The sequence below is a fragment of the Geotrypetes seraphini genome, chromosome 16 (assembly GCF_902459505.1).
Source record: "Geotrypetes seraphini chromosome 16, aGeoSer1.1, whole genome shotgun sequence".
NCBI lineage: Eukaryota > Metazoa > Chordata > Amphibia > Gymnophiona > Dermophiidae > Geotrypetes > Geotrypetes seraphini.
This window is the reverse complement of record NC_047099.1, coordinates 51,277,004-51,297,438: the sequence shown is the minus strand read 5'-3', so window position 1 is coordinate 51,297,438 and position 20,435 is coordinate 51,277,004. Positions and strand designations below refer to the sequence as shown.

The 20,435-nt window shown below is 45.7% G+C and overlaps 1 protein-coding gene across 1 annotated transcript in view; it reads right to left on the bottom strand.

Moving 5' to 3' along the window:
- The window catches only part of ADGRL1 (adhesion G protein-coupled receptor L1), a 195,244-nt gene that overhangs the window by 26,968 nt on the left and 147,841 nt on the right, over nt 1-20,435 (bottom strand). Inside the window, exons 6-10 of the mRNA XM_033924537.1 lie at nt 17,077-17,877; nt 13,408-13,746; nt 12,762-12,865; nt 6,854-7,039; nt 3,642-3,680 (exon numbers count right to left, since the gene is read on the bottom strand). Coding sequence (XP_033780428.1) covers nt 3,642-3,680; nt 6,854-7,039; nt 12,762-12,865; nt 13,408-13,746; nt 17,077-17,877 — 1,469 coding nt within the window. The remainder of the gene's footprint in view (nt 1-3,641; nt 3,681-6,853; nt 7,040-12,761; nt 12,866-13,407; nt 13,747-17,076; nt 17,878-20,435) is intronic.

The window sequence follows — 20,435 nt, the reverse complement described above, 5'->3', positions numbered from 1 at the left end:
CAATGATGCTGGAAGATGGGAGATGATGGACTAGAGGAGGTTGGGAAAATGAGATGGAAGATGCTGGAATGTTGGGGAGGGTGGTAAGGAAGGAGAGATGGGAGATGCTGGACTATGGGGGTAGAGAAGGTAAGATGAGAGATGCTCTACTTTTGGGGGATAGGAAAGGGAAGGTGGGAGATGCTGGACTAGAGGGGTTTGGGAAGGTGAGATGGGAGATGCTAGACTATGGGGAATAAGCAAGGGGAGATGAGAGATACAGGAATGTTGGGGGAGGGGATAGGGAAGGAGGGTGAGCAGTGTAAGACCTTGAGCTTCCCCAGGGGTGGAAGAGGGAGGGACACATGTATGAAGGTTCACCAGAAGCGTTTACTGTATAAATGTCTGTATAGTGTCCAGAGAAAACTGGATGTGCTGATATAAAAAAAACAGTGCCCAGATGACTCACCGCATAAATTTAAGACATCTGTTTGACTGTTCTAACTGTACGTGGTTGCTTAGCTGGTTATCAGACTGACAATTATTGCTGCCTGGCTAAGTTTTCACTCTATTCTAACTCCAGCCCCAGATCGATCAGAAATTAGCTGGTACCGGCACCAGCAGTTAAGAGGGATTTTCAGGAGAGGTTCCTGCCCCGTGAAACCACTTGTGCGGGTCTAGCCTCCGATATTCAGCAACTTTTAACTGGGTAACGCCACAGAGTATCAGCACCAACCAGAAAACTTGAAGCTGGCGATTTTGTGGACAGTCAGGGGGCAGAGTTCGTCCTTCACCGGATAAATTCATCAGACAAATCATACCACCTAAAACACAGCCCGATATTCCTCCAGTTTAGCAGACTTAACTGGTTAATTGATAGCTGTCAGCACACACCTATAACGCCAGCGACGGCCAAACAATGTTGACCACCATCAGCTGAGTAGTTACCCCTACAAATTTAGGCTGTCGTTGCTTTTCCTAGATTTTTGAGCCTGATTTATGAGCCTAGAGCCGAAAACCAGTGCAAAGCTCCTAACGTCTTCTCCCCGCCCAAAATCCACTCCGTTACCGCCCACATTTCACACTCCAAAATTTAAGAGTTCGGTGAATTTTTGAGTAAAATTTTGCACCCTCGGCCTTAGTAAATTTTCAAAGAGGCCAATTTATGAGACACAATCTCAAAGTTAGAAGCATAAATCCTTTGGGTATCAGACCCATGGATTTTGCTAGTACACTTGGTGGTGCTGTCTATATGGATTGCAGTGGCGTAGTAAAGGGGAGCTGTCTTTGGGGGGGGGCACCGGCATCTCTCCACCTCTCCACCCCCCCTCCCCCGCGTACCTCTATACTCGTTCACTAATGCGAGCAGCATCTTCCACTTGCTGCTTGTGCCGGCCTCTGCTCCCTTCTCATAGAAACAAAGAAACATGATGGCAGATAAAGTATTTCCTTAGATTACTCCAGAGCCTATCACCTCTTAATTCATCCTATGCCCTCTCATTCCAGAGCTTCCTTTCAAATGAAAGAGACTCAACTCTTGTGCTTTTGCGCCCAGTAGGTATTTAAACATCTCGATCATATCTCCCCTCTCCCACTTGAGATCTTTAAGTCTGTCCCCATATGCCTTATCACAAAAACCACACACCATTTTAGTAGCCTTCCTCTGGACCTACTCCATCCTTTTTATACCTTTTTGAAGGTCTCCAGAATTGTACACAATATTCTAAATGAGGTCTCACCAAAGTCTTATCACAGGAGCATCAATACCTCCTTTTTCCTACTGGCCATACCTCTCCCTATGCACCCTAGCATCCTTCTAGCTTTCGCCGTCACCTTTTCAACCTGTTTGGCCACCTTAAGATCATCACATACTATCACAACCAAGTCCCGCTCTTCTGTCGTGTACATAAGTTCTTCATCCCCTAAACTGTACCATTCCCTCGGGTTTTTGCAGCCAAAATGCATGACCTTGCAATTCTTAGCATTAAATTTTAGCTGCCAAATTTCAGACCATTCTTCAAGCTTCATCAGGTCTTTCATCATGTTATTCACACCATCTGGGATTTTGGTATCTTTCGCAAAGAGGCAAATCCTACCTGACAGCCCTTCATGGGTAGAGGGGAGATGCTGGATGGAAGGATGAGGAGAGAAAAGAGACCCTGGGTAGAAAAGGGGTAGAGGAGAGATGCTGGATGGAAGGATTAGAAGAGAAAAAGGGGACCATGGATGGAAAAAAGGTAGAGGGGAGATACTGGATGGAAGGATGAGGAGAGAAAAGAGACCCTGGGTAGAAAAGGGGTAGAGGAGAGATGCTGGATGGAAGGATTAGAAGAGAAAAAGGGGACCATGGATGGAAAAAAGGTAGAGGGGATATACTGGATGGAAGGATGGGGGAAGAGAGAAGGCGTCACGTAACGGAAATTATGCCGCTCATGTCAAACACGTCGTCTGCTCACGCAGCAAAATTTTTGCTCACGTCTAGTCGGTCTGTAGATGGAACGTAGCTGCGTACATACGTAAGCAATAAGGGCCGGTTGGAATGAACAGTGCCTGAAGTTAGACGCAGGAAAGATCCACGCTAAGCTAGTATAATATAAAAGCGTGCTTTGCGCAGATCACCCTATATAGAATTATTAGCTGGGCGCGGATTCCGCACCCAACTTTAGGCACTGAAGTTGTGAAATACGGTGTACATGCTGGCGCCTAATTTTCGGCGGACGGGCATTCAAATGACATTAATCCCTCCCTGATCCGACCGTGCTCCTTCCGTAGCCACGCCTCTTTTGACTTACATGCTGGAAAAGTTAGGCGCCGATGTAGGGCAGATGCCTGGGCAAATGCAAACTGCTGCCAATGAACTCCAATTAATGATTGTTAATGACTCGTTAACTCTTTATCTGCCGTCATTTTTCTTTAATTGATTTGCGTGTGCATATGCCTCGGGCGCTCAGATTTGGGTGATCTACATAGAATCTGCGCATATAGGCTTAAAAATTAGAGGGGGGAGGAAGGGTTTTCGTGTCAGGTTACCTACAGCTTTTAAGACACGCTTTACAGAATATGGCCCGATATTAAGGGTCTGATTTTTCACCAATATCCTTGCAGAGTGATGCGGAAGTGGAGCACGGGTGGAAGCCAGAGTTACCTAGTGTGTGGCATTTTTGACCACTAACCAGATAATTATCTGGGATGAAGTTAGGATAGCAGAAAGGCTAGGGTTACCAGATGTCCGGATTTGGGGGACATGTCTGCGGGTCCGTCAGGATTTTGAAAAGCTGTGTCGGGCAGGGAGGAAGTCCGCGCATGCCAACAAGGCAGGCAGCAGGGGCGGGGCTAGGGTGGTATTGGGGGAGGGATTAGGGCAGGGCTAGGGGGTCTGGATTTTCCGAAAGGAATATCTGGCAACTCTAAGAAAGGCTGCCGTAACTATCTGGTTCGCTAAGCAGACGGCGGGCTAAACATCACTGGATCACTTTAATGACTGCAGTCAGCCATTGAAAGTAAAATGTTGACCGCCGTGGCTCAATTATCAACCTGTAACCTTATCAACCTTTGTCTCTTTGTACAGTGCTGTGTAACACATGGAAATGTCGACGTGGGTGGATGTGTGTGCCAGTTCCAGTGGATTCATTGCTCTCGCCTTCCCCCAACCCCTTCCTTACCTTGACAAAGTCCTTACAGGTTCGCTCTCGCTTGTGCATCTAAAGGATGGGAAATAGGAGAGAGAAGGTGAGACACTGGGAAGCTCCAGTCATTTTTACCAACAGTTCTTCTGTCCTCCCTCATAGCTGGAGGTGCTCCGGGCCCCTAAACCTTCCTAAATCAATCTAAAGACCTTCAGCTCCCAAAGATCAAATTTCACAGAACATACCTGACTCCCATCCCTCAGTATGTGTCTCCTGAAGGTGAAGCAGGTGTCCCACTATCAAAGGTAGATCAGCCCCTCTTCTAGGGTAACCAGATGGAACCTGAATCCTGTGCACAGGATGGAGGAGCTGGTCCTTACTTCACCCCCCTTCCCCATTTCCTTTCTCTGATGAACTTAAGTCCTCATCCTGGGAGGAACAAAACCCTAGCAGCTATAAGACAATAAGATAGATGGAGAATCTGAGGGCGGTTAAAGACCACAAGATTCGTTCAATTTCTTTCCTGGTGCAGAGAGACCAGCTTCTTTTCCTGTCCCTCACTCTCTGAAATTCTGTTACTGTCTTCCTTTCCAACCTACCCTTCCTCCACAGTAACACATTCTATATGTTGACCACCCTTTCTGGGAAGAAATATGTCCCTAATGTTATTCCTGAGTCTAACTAAACTAAACTAAAACCAATTTGGAGCTCGACTCGGTTAACATTAAGAATGTAATACAAAAGAACAGGACAAAGGAAATCTAATTTGGAAAAAGTAGAATAATGACTTTCCAAAATGTCTGGCGAACAAGACTGTTTTCAGGGCCTTCCTGAAAGACAAGAAGGGGCCTAAGTCTGTCACTGGGAGACAAATACTATCGTATCTATGGGAAAATGTTTATGTTTCAGTTTATGTGTATGATTATGTTTACTTTTTCACATTTATGTTGATTAGTGAATGTTTATGTCTGACTTTACATTTTTATGAAACTTATGTTCATGCTTATGATTAGTGAATGTGTACAATTATGCTCATGATTTATTGGTTCTTGATTTCCCCGGACATGTCCTCCTTTGAAAAGCCTCCTCAGGGAGGAAGTCCGCGCAGACAAGAGAAGTCAGTGGGGGGGTGGGGCTAGGGCGGGACTGGGGGCAGAATCAAGGCGGAACCGGGCGGGCCAGGGGATGGGTCTAGGGGGGGTCCGGATTTTCCGATTGGAAAATCTGACAACCCTATTCTTGATAGACCGCCTTTCAGTTGGAACAATCAAAGTGATTTTCAACCGGAGGCTCAGAGAAAGAAAAGAACCACAAATCATGGATGGGAGAGAGAGGTGAAGGGCAAGAAAAGAGATTGTGAGGAAAGAAGATGCAGCCAGTGTGAAGTCCTACTGACCAGCAGCCCACAGAAACATTGGACAGAAAAGATGGGTTTTCAGGGAGGATCTGAATTTTAAGTAGGAGGGTTCAGCTCGAAGGGCGGGCAGAAAATTCCAAAGGGAAGGAGATATAATACACTTTTTCTTGTTGAATGAAGAGCCGCACAGAAGACAGGGGGGATAGTGAGGCACGTTCCAAAGCAGAGAGAAGAGCTCTGGATTGGATATAAGGAGGAGTAATCAATGAAGCCAGGGATGAAGGTGCAAAGGGCTTAATCATTAGGCCCTCCTGAGCTTATCCCATGACCTCTTGCACTAGAATGTTCTTTCCTCCAATTATATTTCCCGTGTGAAGAATTTCAATGTATCGCCTTCTCTCTTCTGTGCTCTAAGATTTACTAAATAAAGTCTATCCACCCTATAGTCAGTGCTAAGTGGTTAAGCTGGTCAGTGCCTCTATTCGTTGGTCAACTGGCTAAGTTGAGCGGCCAGATAGATCCAAGTCTTTGGCCGCTAAGTTGAGCGGCCAGATAGATCCAAGTCTATCTTTGGCCCCAGTCGATGAACATTGCATTGGTTGGCTATGTCAAGTGGGGCTGAAAATAGATCAGTTGCTAGTCGCTGGATATGGCCCCGGCATTGAATTTACGGATTTGCCACCAACCGCACGAGGTAGCCAGGTTGCCTCCTGCAGTCTGAATCAGCCCCTATATGTCTCATTTTATAGAGCTCTTTACCAGTTAAGGTGGTCTTTGTAAGGACCACTTTCAGCTTGTCCATATCCTCTTGGACGGACGGCATTTGGATACAAGGCTTTGTCACTTCACCCCCCACCCTCATTTTCTTTAGGCTCTGCCTCTCTGAATGTACTCCTTACTCCTCTGGCTACCATCTTGTTGCACCATTTCTAAATTTTAGCCACAATTCCCTCCTGCTGCTTGTCCCTTTGGATAAGTCTGAACTAGGGTGTGGACCTGATGCATGAGTTTGCAACTGCTCAGGGATTTCCCCCTGTTTAATATTCCCCACTCTCAACATACCTAGTCTGGTCAAGGCAGCAACGGACTTGGACCAGGGGCTCCTTCTGGAACCCTGCAAGCATGAGTTATGAATCTGGACAGCAGGTGTCGCCCTTACGCACTGACCATGATTGTTTCCTTTTCTCCCAGGGGCTTTGATTACTCCAAAGAGCCAACTCGGCGCTTGAACCAGGGCCTTTTCCACACAGCGAAATACAGACCACGCTGCTATCTTTGATAGCACCAGTCATGATAGCCCTGAGGTCTCTTTCATGATTGGTGCATATCATTTATTTAGGTCCTTATTATTTGATGGATTGCTCTTTATCTCAAGACATCTAAATGGTTTACAAATACTGACAAATAAACAATAATTTTATGCAAATACAGGGGAGGAAGCGGCTTTCAATACGCCACAGTGAGTGCCAGAAACAAGAGGAATAACCGAGGAGAACAAAAGGAGAGAAGAGAGAAGGAAAAACAACTATCCGCTGATTAAATTAGGCCTTTGAAGGACTGGGCAAAGAGCCATTTCTTGCAGGAAGTTTTAAACTTTACAAAGGAAGACTCCAGATTAAGATCTAATGATAAAAAAATATTCTAAAAAGATGGGGTGATATCACTGAAGCCTGTATGCTTGTGAAGAATCTCAAATGTATTACCCTGCGCATCAGATCTTAGTCATCCAATATTTGGCTTCTCCCGGAGTTTTCTTAGATCACTCATGGACTGAGTTGGGTCCATTCCCCTCCCTTCTTCCTCTCCTACCTTTCCTCTGGGGAATGTTCCTGGACCCTAGTCAAGGAGTAAGCCACGCTCTCCCCACCCTTCTCTTGGGGAAAAGACTTGCCTTGTTGTAGTTCTTCCCGGCAGATTCCCGCTCAATGGGCCGTAGGGTCTGCAGTTGGGCGTCCAGGATGTCTAGCAGTTGTTCCATCAGCTTCACAGAGGAGCTAACATCCCCGGCGTAGATGGGGTTGCGCGTGTGCCGAGCAAGCTCGCTGGCAATGTTAGCTGCATTTTCGCCACTCTTGATCTGAGAGCCAATGAAGAAGAACATGAGATAAGCGACCAGTTCTTTCCTGATACACACAGCGTCTGGGAAAAAAAGGACCCCTTACACGGTTTGAAAATACTTTGTAATCGTTTAATCATTTGTTGTGACCTTTTTTTTTTACATCAGTATAATATTTTCTTTTCGTAGTTAACTCCTTGTTTATGTTCAAAGTGTCGTGCTTTAACCGTGACACATTCACGAAGTCTGACGCCACTGAGCTGTTGGCTCAATGAATTCTGAGGTTTTATCAATTAAGAGCTGCTGAACTGGTTTGTGAGTTCGATGCGCTGGAGCGCCATCCTGTCAAAAAATAAAATACTCAGAAGGGTCTCGACTTTCAGGCAGAAGCTTCCGTTGCAGCGAGATATTTTTGGGTTATTTGGTAAAATGCTGGGGGTCCTGTTTTTTTTTTTCCCAGGCACCGTGTAGTCTGCATACACACATACTTGTCCAACATCGATACATATACAAGTACTTACGCAGAGACGCACACATGGATTGGGGGAGGAGAAATTTATGTCGTGGTTACAGAACTGGAGATGTTACGGGACTTGAGGTCACACAACCTATCAATTCGGTTCTGTCAATGGCTCTGTGTTTATGAGCTCAGGGTCGCATGCACTGGGGTCCATTTCTTTACAGTTTGTCTATAATTAGGTACTATGATACTGTGTGCCAAGCACAAAATGTTATATTAGCAATAATATGATTAATTGGCGCTATAGATTTGCTTCCGCCAGCATTTACACACCAACATTCTAGAACTTTAGCACATAAATGTTTGGCGCACACCTGATCCGCCCAGGCTCCTCTCACGTGCACCTCCCCCCTCGCAGTTATGCTCTGTAGGTTTTGAGCACTCGGGAGTCAATATTCATGGTGATTTAACTGGCTGGAAATGGTTCCTGACCGGCAGTGGCGTGTGGCGAGGGCTTTCAGGGGATTCCGTGAATTCCCAGCTCTACAGCCCTGTTATTTTTATTTATTTATTTTTTTTGTTTGAGGCAGTTTGATTTGATTTTGAATCAAGCAAAAAGTCCCACCCCCCCACCCAAAAAAAAAAAAAAAGCAGGGTTCTTGGGCTGGGGATTCTCTGAACTCCCTGGAGGCCCTGATAGTACTGATCTGAATTTGATTGGCTGACCGGCATCTGCCTGTTACCTGCTCAACCAATCAAATTCAGAGCAGTGCCCTCAGGACCTTTAGGGGGTGGGGTGAATCCCCAGAAGGCCCTGACCGCACACCGCTGCTGATCGGTTAAATTGCCTTTTCAGGGTTAACTCAACCAGTTAGTGCCAAAATGAAAACCGGCTCTTCTAGGGACATCCTGGGGGGGTGGACATTCAGCATTTAACCTTCTAAGGTCACCACATAAATAAGACCACCCAAAAGGCAGCCCTATCTTTACGCAATAAACCACAGCCGGTTGCGTGCTGAATACTGCGCTTAACTGACAATGCGTTAGCTGGCTCCAGAAGCCCGGAAATTCAATGCCGGTGTCCGTAGGTGGCCGGGTATTGAATTTCCACTTTTAACGCTGACCGGTAGTCAACGAATATTGTCCCTAAATTTCTAGAATAGCGACAAAGTTCAGTTACAAGCATAACTGTACACCAATTCATTTCAATTGTTGCTAATTATTGGATGTCAGCGCCAATTGCCAACTGAGCTACGCCCGTAACTTCCAACGTTCTGTGACCTGCGCGTGCAGTTTAGCATGCCGAGTTCTGGAATCTGCATGCAAGGTTGTAGAATTAGGGAGATCGGGGGTAATTTTCAAAGTCGTTTTACATCAATGAGACACGTTAGCCACTATTTCTATTTTTCAGGACAAACAAGGTTGTGGCATGCAAGTGACAGACAGATTTTCCATTTTCCATCAGCAAGAGGTATTAAATGTAGCCGATTTTGCTAGAATGCGACTATCTTTATCAGGTTGTCTTGATATTGAATTCTTTGCTTTGTGTATTATCTAAGTTTTCAAAAGAAATTGAAGACATATCTGTTTGGCAAATTTCATCCAGATTATGAGGTTTGCCTAGGTATTTTATGTATCTGTTTTAAACTGTATTTCCTAGATATGGATAATTTCTTCATTGCGATCCGCACAGAACCAATCTTGGTATTCTGCAGAATATAACAAATATTGTATTGTAAATGATGTTTGAATTTTCATTTTGAAGATTCAATTAGCCATCAACAAGCAGGATGAATCAGCCACACCAGCGGATGATGTGAACTGACAGTGCAGTGACAGAACTGTGCCATGTACTGAATCTAACCCTAACTGTTTGGGACATCCTTAACACCGTCCCAATTGGTGAACACAGGGAAAAATGTGGCAGATAAAGTGATGCACAAAGAAAGGAGAACCCCCACCCCATACCAAATATCCAGGAGAACCAAAAAGAAAAAAACCCAGTATGATGTGCCGAATGCATTCAAAACCAGTAGAACAAGGATCTGACAAGGACCGTGTTTCGGCTAAATCACCTGCATCAGGGGTCCATGAAAATCTCACTAAATTGACGAGTCACAGACGTATGAAAAAACCCCAAAAACAACTAACCAATCATGAGTAGTGTTCAGCAAGATTTCAAACACCAGCTTAAAGAGACACGGAACCAAACCGCAGCTCAGTAACATCGCAATAGTAAAATCTGGTAACCCTATTTTCCCATTGGATCCACTGTTCACTTTCCGTGGTTTTGAGGCACGACGTGAACTGCTGGAAACTAACCTCTATTTTCCCATAGACTCTGAGTTTTGTTATTCACGCATACTATCATGAATAACAAGAACGGACTGTAATGCGATAGCATCTAACTGTTGGCAGTGGCGTACTAAGGGGAGTGCGGGGGACGGTTCACCATGGGCGTGGTCTTCCTTGGGGCACTGGCACCCTTCCTGTTCTCCACCCTCCCCTTCCCTTCCCCCACCCCGTACTTTTTAACTTCGGCGTGTCATGTTGGTTTAAGCGCTCTCTCTGATGTCACTTCCGGGACCCGCACCTAGGAAGTGACATCAGAGAAAGCGCCAAAGCTGATGTGAGCAGCTACTTTGTGGCTACTGATGCTGAAGATAAAATAGTACGGGGAAGGGCCGCCTAAGCATGCAGCAGGGGAGGGGAAGGGGGGTGGGAGAGGGGCGCCACTGCTCCAGGCGCTGCTCAGCCCCACCACGCCACTGACTGTCGGTGCGTATATGTCACTTATGGTCTCCTGTATAACAGAATCAGGTGCCATTGTAGAACTCGGAGTGCTCAGCATTTTGGCGACCTTTACGGAATTGCCACCATAGTGTTGGTTTTTCTGGAAAATTCCACAGATGGCGCCACTGTTCCGTTTATTGTGTAGATAGCTATATGGTAGTCGACTGATTGTTACTGCTATCTGTATAGTAATGGAAAGTGCCAATTTGTGCAAATAACGGTACAATGCCAATGCATAATTTAACCAACGTTGGACCATCTCTTTGTGTTTGATTCAAAAAATAAAAGTGTCTGTAATCCCACTTTAAACCCTATTACAGGGGTGTAAGCAAAACCCAGATGTCGGTTCAAATTAAATTCAAGCTTCTGAGCTCGCACGGATTATCGCCCTCATGCTAGTATCTTATATTTCGGTTCACTGAACAGAGCAGACATGAAAGTAACTCTCTTATCCTCACATGATTTTTTGTCGTTGTTGTTGTTGCAACAACGTTTGCGTTTTTCACCTTGTTGACTCCTCACAAATCTCGTTAACACGTTTGCTTAACGAAATGGACAAAAACAATGCTCCTACCAGAGGAGACCCATATCAACAATTTCCCAGACAAAAGAAGCAAATGTCTGAACAACAGTTCAACAGGCCGAAACAAAAGGAACAGCAGACAATAGAAGCTGTCAACGCTGGGCCAAGCTAAACAAGCGGTGTCTTTTTGACTTCATAATCCAAGGGGGGGAAATGAAGGAAGTCGAAGGAGGTTGGATGCTTTTGTTGGGGGGGGCAAGAAAATGTTTCTTTTGTCTTGTCTCCAGTGAAGAACAAAGGGAAGGGGTGACCCCCAAAGAAAATGAACATGATGCAAAATGAAATCTTTCTTGCTGCCTACCCCTCTCATACACCCTAGTGAGATAGCTGTTTCTCTGAAATTACCCCATGTCCAGCCACATTATTATCCTTCCTGGGAGAACAACTGGAAACCGAGAAGGCAAAACCCTTCCTGCTGAAGGACAATATACAAGATTTTTTTTGCTCAATATGTCAAAAACTCTAACATCAGTTCAGCTAAAAATGATTGAGCTGGGAGATATCTGTAAAGCTGTACCATGACGGTTTTCTCCTCTTACTTGTACATCTCGCTATTGCCTTGACTCTATGTATCCAGGAGAGACAATATTGGCAGTCAAGCAACATTAAAGAAACTGTGGGATAAACATCATAAAATCTGTTTTACCCCTTGGGATTTTGCCAGGTACTTGTGACCTGGGTTGGCCACTGTTGGAAACAGGATACTGGGCTTGATGGACCTTCAGTCTGTCCCAGTATGGCAACTCTTATGTTCTTATGTGAGCCAAGTATACGATAGTCAAGCCATTGTGAAATCACTGATGAGGTTGATTCTTAGGCATTGGTGGAATGAGGCATTATGACATCACAGTCTCAGCTCTGGAGTGTTGCTACTCTTTGGGCTTCTGTCAGGTACTTGGCCACTGTTGTAAACAGGATACTGGGCTTGATGGACCTTCAGTTTGTCCTAGGATGGCAACTCTTTTGTTCTTATGAACATCAATTACATCAACAGCAAAAAATAAATTAAAAATCCAAAGAGAAAAGTTGAGTTCCTTAAGGGCCAAATATCAACTAGTTCCTTACAAATCAGCTCAAAGTCTCAAAAAAATCTGCATGTGATCCATAGCATTCATCAGCTGAGGAGACCCCACCTGTGTGGCTGATTCATCATGCTTGCTGATGATGAAAGGAAAGCTGTATACCTGTAAAGGGGGGGGGGGGGGGCGGGTCTTCCTTAGAAGGTAGACACAGTTCCGCCCACCTGCTGAGGTATTAGTGCAGGGAGCAGGGAAACTCAGCAATCCCTGTGCAGGCCAAGAAGCTATAGCCCTTGCACTCTGGAACACTCTCCCGTCTGACATTCGACTTGAAGAATCCCTCGATAAATTTAAGAGCAAACGTAAAACATTTTTATTCCGGGATGAATATCAAATATGAGATAAGATCATATCTCCTGCCAACTCCACCTAAGATCAATGATGAAAGAGAACCGCTTTTAAGAAGCGACTCCCCCTCCCTTGTTTTTTTCCCCCTCTCCCTCTTACTTTCCTCTTAAACTTTATTTTTACTTCAATGTATTTTTCATTGCCCCAACCCCAGTACCTCACGTACCAAATTTGTCTATGTCTCGTCAGTCACTTATGTTATATTTATAAAATGACCTCTTTTCTTTTAAAATTGTACCTTAATTTTAGTATTGTAAACCAACCAGATACTTGTTGATGGTCGGTATATTTAATATAGAATAAACTTGGAAAATTTACAGCTGAATCTGAGTTCTAAGAGAGCTACATAGTCAGTTCACATCATCTACTTGTGTGTCCGATATATCCTGCTGTTGATATACCCCTATTACAGTGAGAACCCCTATTACAGATCATGAACCTCTGCTGATAAGGCAGTGATGGAGGCGGAGGGGAAAATACCTTCTGAGCTACCTGGTTCACCCAGGGCGAAGTACAGTTACTGAGGTCCGGTCCTCTCGGGTTCCATACGCCCAGCACAGGAAGACACTGGAAAGATGCGATGCCTACAGGAAGGGGGAGAAATACGGGCGTGTGGGGAGAGGTGGTGGTGCAGGGAATGAGAGAGGAGGAGGGAAGGGTGAAGGAGAAGGATAAAGAATGACACAAGGGGAGAGGGTGCAGATCTTGATCAGATTATTGAATCGTGGCAGATGGTCAGCCTACATTCACTAATGCTGCACGAATATGTCGGAATTTGGGGTGAAAACTCCATGGGTCCCACAAGAACAACCATCCTCTCCTTGAATCAAGGCTTGAGTGTAGATTTTCCCCTGGGCTTTGCTTCCTCGGGTCCACCTGCACCATTTTACAGATTGCTAGTAAATTGATGCCAGATGCCCATGGGTTGAATGTGAACACTAGTCTGTGCCCATTTCTTGCCCTCCACCCCTACATTCTTTTCTTATCAATGGAACTCAAGCCAAGTGAAAACAGTATTCAACCAATAAAAGCTTCTTTTTAAGTAAAAGGTCTTATAGATAAGTCAGACCCTGCATGGCCCAATTTCTCCACCAGCTGTATTGTGTGGTTATGGTCACTCCCTTACCTCTGGTTCCCTTGGGACATGGTCTCTCCACTAGCATGCCTTGCTGGGTGGCTGGCCATTGCACCTTTCTCTCCTCCTTGGCTTCACAGAAGAGCTCGGGGGATATGTGCTGATTTAAGGAGGGGGGCTTCCGGGTGCTGGGGAGGGAGGCTGTGATGGGGTGGATGTCAGGTCCCATCTGGTTAATGGCACCGATGGGGTGAGTGGTGAGGGGAGCTCTACGGACGGTGGTGGAGGTAGTTGGAGATGCCGTGCTGGTGGTGGTGGTGGTGGTGGTGGTGGCGGCCGCTGTGGGCTTTGCCGTTGAGGTCGTGCTGAGTGGTGTGGATGTGGCTGGACCTGAAGCAAAACACAAATATACAATCAGTCAGACTTTAGACACATAAATCAGTGGCTTAATAAGAAAGATTTATTTATGTATATATCATTTATAGCATAAGTGGTTTACATTCAGGTACTCAAGTATTTTTCCTTGTCTGTCCTGGTGAGCTCCCAATCTATCTAATGTACCTGGGGCAATGGGGGGATTAAGTGACTTGCCCAGGGTCACAAGGAGCAGCGTGGGTTTGAACCCACAACCTCAGGGTGCTGAGTCTGTAGCTTTAACCACTAGAAATCAAAATGTAATAAAAGGGAGCCAAGTCTAGGACAATGAAGCCATTGTGACATCACTGATGAGGTTGGCTCTTATTGGTGGAATGAGGCATTATGACGTCACAATACCAGCTCTGGTTATCAGAGTTGAAACTTTTCATACTATATATTCAATTTTCTATACTGTTCTCCCAGGGGAGCTCAGAACAGTTTTCATGAATTTATTCAGGGACTGAAGCCTTTTTCCCATATCTGTTCCGATGGACTCACACTCTATCTAATATACCTGGGGCAATGGAGGATTAAGTGACTTGCCCAGGGTCACAAGGAGCAGTGTGGGATTTGAACCCACCACCTCAGGGTGCTGTGGCTGTAGTTCTAACCACTGTGCCACATGCTCCCTGGCACGCACACGGGAGAGGCCGTGTATCATGGCAATGTGCTTTGTGATACAGCTTGTACGAAGGGCCCTGTCTGAAGATTCCTAAAAATGTTCCTACAGCGCAGACAGATATGATTATTGTCCTGACCAGTGGGGATGTTTGCTGAGGCAGTGCACCCGGAGAGTCCAGCTGAATTACTGCAACAACTCACGGCCACCAAGTGATCCCTGCCTTAACTAGAAATCCCATAGGAAAAAAAAAAGAAAAGAAAACTGTCTCAGGAATGCTCTTCAGTGGCATAGTGAGGGTGAGAGGCCCCTCCCCCTGTTCCTTCCCCAAGCCCCCCCCTCCCACACACCTCTCGTTGTTCACCGCCGTGAGCAACAAGAACTTCAACGTTCTCCTTGCGACCTCCGTTGACTCTCCCGACCACGCCCGGAAGTGACATCAACGGGAGAGATGACGCAGTTGCGAGGAGCACGTTACAGATGCTACTCGCAGCGGAGAACTAGAGGGAAGAGGGAAGGGGGAGGCATGCGTGTGGCAAGGAGAGGAGTGGGCGAGGCGGAGAGGACATGGGGTGCCTGATTCTCTTATTCCAGCTTCTCTAGTGTGCATGAGTGAGGAGAGGAAGGGGACTGTCCCAGGAGACAAGGAGTCATTTGAGGATCCTTGGCATGAACCATAGCTAGGGAGGTATCAATGGATCCCCTGGGGGGTGGGGGGTGTTCATTAAAAGGCAGCTCTCACCTGCAGCGAATTCAGCAGTAATGACCTCATGTTCCCTCCAACAATGGTAGAACCCAGGCCATTTTTTTCTCTTTCTTTCCCTCTCCCATATTATTTCCAATTCCAGTAAAATCTTGGATTGCAAGTAACTTGGTATGCAAGTGTTTTTGCAAGACAAGCAAAAGATTTTATTAAATTTTAACTTGATATGCAAGCAAGGTCTTGCAATACAAGTACATACAGTATACATGCGTCAAATCATCACAACTGAGCCGATGGTTCTTCTCTCTCTGACACTGCGGGAGTGTAGTGACTGTTCTAAACATGCAAAGTCTTGCAATACGAGTACATACAGTATACACGCGTCACATCATCACAACTGAGCCGATGGTTCTTCTCTCTCTGACGCTGCAAGAGTGTAGCGACTTCTAAATGAGCAAAGTCTTGCAATACGAGTACATACAGTATACACGCGTCATATCATCACAACTGAGCCGATAGTTCTTCTCTCTCTGACACTGCGGGAGTGTAGTGACTGTTCTAAATGAGCGAGGTCTTGCAATACGAGTGCATACAGTATACACGCGTCACATCATTACAACTGAGACGATTGTTCTTCTCTCTCTGACGCTGTGGGAGTGAGGTCTTGCAATACGAGTACATACAGTATACACGTGTCACATCATCACAACTGAGCCGATGGTTCTTCTCTCTCTGACGCTGCGGGAGTGTAGTGACTGTTCTAAGCGAGTGAAGTCTTGCAATACGAGTACATACAGTATACACGCGTCACATCATCACAACTGAGCCGATGGTTCTTCTCTCTCTGATGCTGCGGGAGGGTAGCGACAGTTCTGAATGAGTGAGGTCTTGCAGTACGAGTACATACAGTATACACGCGTCACATCATCACAACTGAGCCGATGGTTCTTCTCTCTCTGACGCTTTGGGAGTGTAGTGACTGTTCTAAACGAGCGAGGTCTTGCAATACGAGTACATACAGTATACACACGTCACATCATCACAACTGAGCCGATGGTTCTTCTCTCTCTGACGCTGCGGGAGTTTAGTGACAGTTCTAAATGAGCGAGGTCTTGCAATACGAGTACATACAGTATACACGTGTCACATCATCACAACTGAGCCAATGGTTCTTTTCTCTCTGACGCTTTGGGAATGTAATGACTGTTCTAAACAAGCGAGGTCTTGCAATACAAGTACGTGTAGTATTTTATATTAACATTTTTGGGTTGTGGAACGAATTGTCTGAGTTTCCATTATGTCTTATTGGGAAATTTGCTTTGATATATGAGTGTTGTGGATTACAAGCATGTTTTCGGAACGAATTATGCTCGCAAACCAAGATGTTACTGTAATTGGTTTGAATTATAAGTTCCCCCTCCCCAAGCATTTTTCTGGCTTCCTGAGTCTGTGGCCACAGTTGTGGTTTCAAAATGCTCTTGGGATAACCTTGTCCTTTAAGAGACACTGACTGACAGCCGTCTGTTCAGTTCTTTCAGTGTGTAATGTTCATGCTTGTTAGAGCAATGGGAATTTAGACAAATGGAGTTCTGTATTCTTTGCTTATATGGACTTGGCTTTCCAAGAGCATCATGAAAAGATCATTTCTCAATTACGGTTCCGACCTCTGGACCTTAGGGACTGGTCATATCCAGCAGGAGCTGCCTCGCCTTTTCAGCTGTCATTCTTATCTCCAAGCACTAGGGGCACTGAATGGACAGTGCAAGTCACAGCACTTCAACTACAGTTTTGAGCTCTCTGAATGCTGAGAGTGGGTGTGGCCAGCAGGATCCACCTAACTTAACCACCTCAGTTACATATATGATTTCTGAAAGCAAGGGCAAACCTTTGAATGTTGATGCTCCCAAACATTCTTACATCCCCCCCCCCCGCCCACCACCCATCATTGGCATATTAAAAGCAAAGGAAGATTACACAGTACCTGTGCTGGGGTCTGGAGGACCAAATTCCAGGGCATAACGCACAACAAAGAAATTGTTCCATACGTAGAGCTGGTTGTCTCGGGGGTTGTAGTCCACAGATGAAACATACTGGTAGGGGTTAGGAAAGACTAAAGACACTGGCTCCTCCCGGTTGACGTTTGTGTTGAAGGCATAGTCCACTCGGTTGCCTGCTGCTTCACTGTCATCATCTACATAGACAGAGCGTACCACATACAGCACGCCACACGCCATGAAGGCATTAGATGCGGTACGCTTGTCATAGCCAGTCTCCCAGGTGCCCTCGAAGCGTAGCGTGTAGGGGTTAAGTTGGCTCACCACCAAACGCCCATTGTTAGCTTCTGTGGCATAGATCACCCAGAGTCCATTCTCATCTACTGCCAGGTCAATGTCCGTCTTGCCGCCCCAGCGGTAGGGTGAAGTGTCGTGGTAGTTGGCAGTGGAGATGATGGCCTCACCGCTCTTAATCCTTGTGCGTAGGTCATATTTGACAATGTTGCGAGTCCGTTCCTTGTTGTAGAAGACCGCCCCATCGTAGACAACAAAGCCCGTTCCATCCACACGGTTAGGTAAACGGTAGGTAGTGGTATGGCGACCACCTAAGTAGTCCTCCCAGGAGGCATATTCTGTCAAAGTATCTGTCCGATACGGAATCCAGGGCATGACATAGATGCGGTCCCCTGCTTGCAAGGGGTCTTTACACCAGGCCCCTGACTGATGGTCCGACTCATGTGTAGATGTGGCTTCCAGGACCTTCTGCAGTGTCCCCGGGCAAACAAATACTAGCGGTAGGCACCCCCAAAGGAAAAGAAAAATAAATTAAAAGGAAAAATAAGAAAAAAATGTAAAACAAAAGAGAGAGAAAAAAAGAAAGAATACTTTGTGATAATATAGGGTTAGTGCAGAATGTCCATTATCTGCAAGCTGCTACCATGATATCTTAAACACTCCCAGTACTGTTATTGGCAAAAGAAGGTATGTGGAGGAGGATGTAGGGGGTTGAGTTTGGAGAAGGAACACGCAAGGATGGTTGAAAATGAAGATTATGTGCTGAACTCTTAGGATTTGCCATACCCTTCCCCGCCTCTCCCTCAAGCCAGCACATCCATCCTACGCCTGCCTCGCCTTACCTCTCACAGAAGAGCTGATAAGAGAAGGTACAGCCCAACCTGCAGCCATCATGCTCCATCAAGGCCACCTCTGACCAAAGGGTGCTGTCCCTTCGTGCCCAAGGAGATATATACTTCAGGAGTTTAGGGTGGGAGATGGGAAGAGGTTGAGAAGACAGGCAGGGCACAGCAGGGTAGTGATAGGTAGGACTGATGGTCTTGGAGAAATGCTTCCTTACCCTTCTCCCCCATGCAGCCCTCTTGGGCAGCCACTTTCACATCTCTCCTCACACTCTTGAAGGTGAAGAGGGAGCAGAGTAAGGAGAATGTGGTGAAATCAGTTAACTTAGCGGGGTTTAAAAAAGGTTTGGCTAATTTCCTAAAAGAGAAGTCCAAAGGTCACTATTGAGATAGCTTGGGGAAATTCACTACTTCTTCCTAGAATAAGCAGCATAAACTCAGTTTTACATCTTTGTGATCTTGCTAGGTACTTGGGACCTGGTTTGGCCACTGTTGGAAACAGGATACTGGGCTTGATGGACCTTCGGTCTGTCCAAGTATGGCAGCTCTTATGTTCTTATGTGAGCCATTGTGACATCACTGATGAGGTTGGCTCTTAGGCATTGGTGGAATGAGGCATTATGACATCACAATCTCAGCTCTGGAATGTTGCTACCCTTTGGGTTTCTGCTAGAGACTTAGGACCTGGGTTGGCCACTGTTGGAAACAGGATACTGGGCTTGATGGCCCTTTGGTCTGTCCCAGTATGGCAATTCTTATGTTCTATCCTAACAGTGAATGGGATTCAAAAGGACCGTGCGTGTCACTGAATGGATGATACACCCTTTAAATAAACTGGACCACAACTTTCAAGAAAGATATCTACAGGACATCTTTCTTTGCTGAGAAACAGCTGAAAATTCTGTGACTCTTTCAACCACATTTGTTGATGTTTTCCCATATGACAGGCACTGTTAATATGAAGACCACGAGCTAGCCTGGGTTTTATGGTAGACACTGGCCCCTTGATCTGGAACTATCAAAGCCTATCATGGAAACTCAGACAGATCCATACTCTAGGTGGAAGAGGTGGGTTGTCTCACAAGGCGAGGCTTGGATACAATCATTTTCATGTTTCTCCCACCTGGTCCTAAAGACCCATTCAACTTGGGCTGAGAGATGTAACCTGTCAAGTATTTTTCTTGCTCTAAACTCTGGAAATCCAGGATTGGTTGAGAAATGGTGGACAGGCCTTGTACCTCCTTCAAAAAAAACCACAAGTTCTACGGATATCCATCATGAGCTACATTTTTATGATCAGGCATCTAATTGCACATGTACACATGCAAAAGGGCCCAGTTAGGTATCTAAGATTATTTTAACGGCACAAATTTGGTCTCTGGATCCAAAATTCAGGCATCAAAGAGTACATGGACGATGCAGTGAGAAACAGAGGCTTTTCAGTTGGAAGCCACTGTTTTCCCTGGATCAGTAGCATGGATTGTTGCTACTCTGTGGGAGTTTTAGAATCTTGCTTCCTCTTTTGAGATTCTGGAATGTTGATACTCTTTGGAGTTCCAGAGTCTTGCTTCCTCTTTGAGATTCTGGAATGTTGCTACTCTTTGGGGTTCCAGAGTCTTGCTTCCTCTTTGAGATTCTGGAATGTTGCTACTCTTTGGGGTTCCGGAATCTCGCTTACTCTTTGAGATTCTGAAATGTTGCTACTCCTTGGTTTTGGCCACCGTGAGAACGGGCTACTGGGCTTGATGGACCATTGTCTGACTCAGTAAGGCTATTCTTATGTTCTTATGTGGTCATTGCACAAATGATCCTGAGGCAGGGAATCATGCCCCAGGGCTCGTCTCAGACTCTGTATCATGGTCTTTCAATCCAACCACCAGATGTTGTATTTGACAAGGACCATGACCTTTTCCCTCTCGCCCACACAGGGGCTATGAATGCTGGTTCTGTAGCATCCCTAGGATTCCAGCTGACATATGCTATAGTCAACCTAACGCAGAGCCTTCTAAATGGCATTGCACAGAGCTGCCGTAGACTGGACCTACACTATTTCAGTAAATGATGAAGTGTTGTTAATGTTGACTTTGGTTGAGAGAAGACATTGATATCTACTGACAGCTGACAGATAGGATGTCTTCTGGAGATCTGGATGGATTCTGAGAGACTGAAAGTGCCTCCAGAAAAGTGGGAGATTCAAGAACAGAAAATGC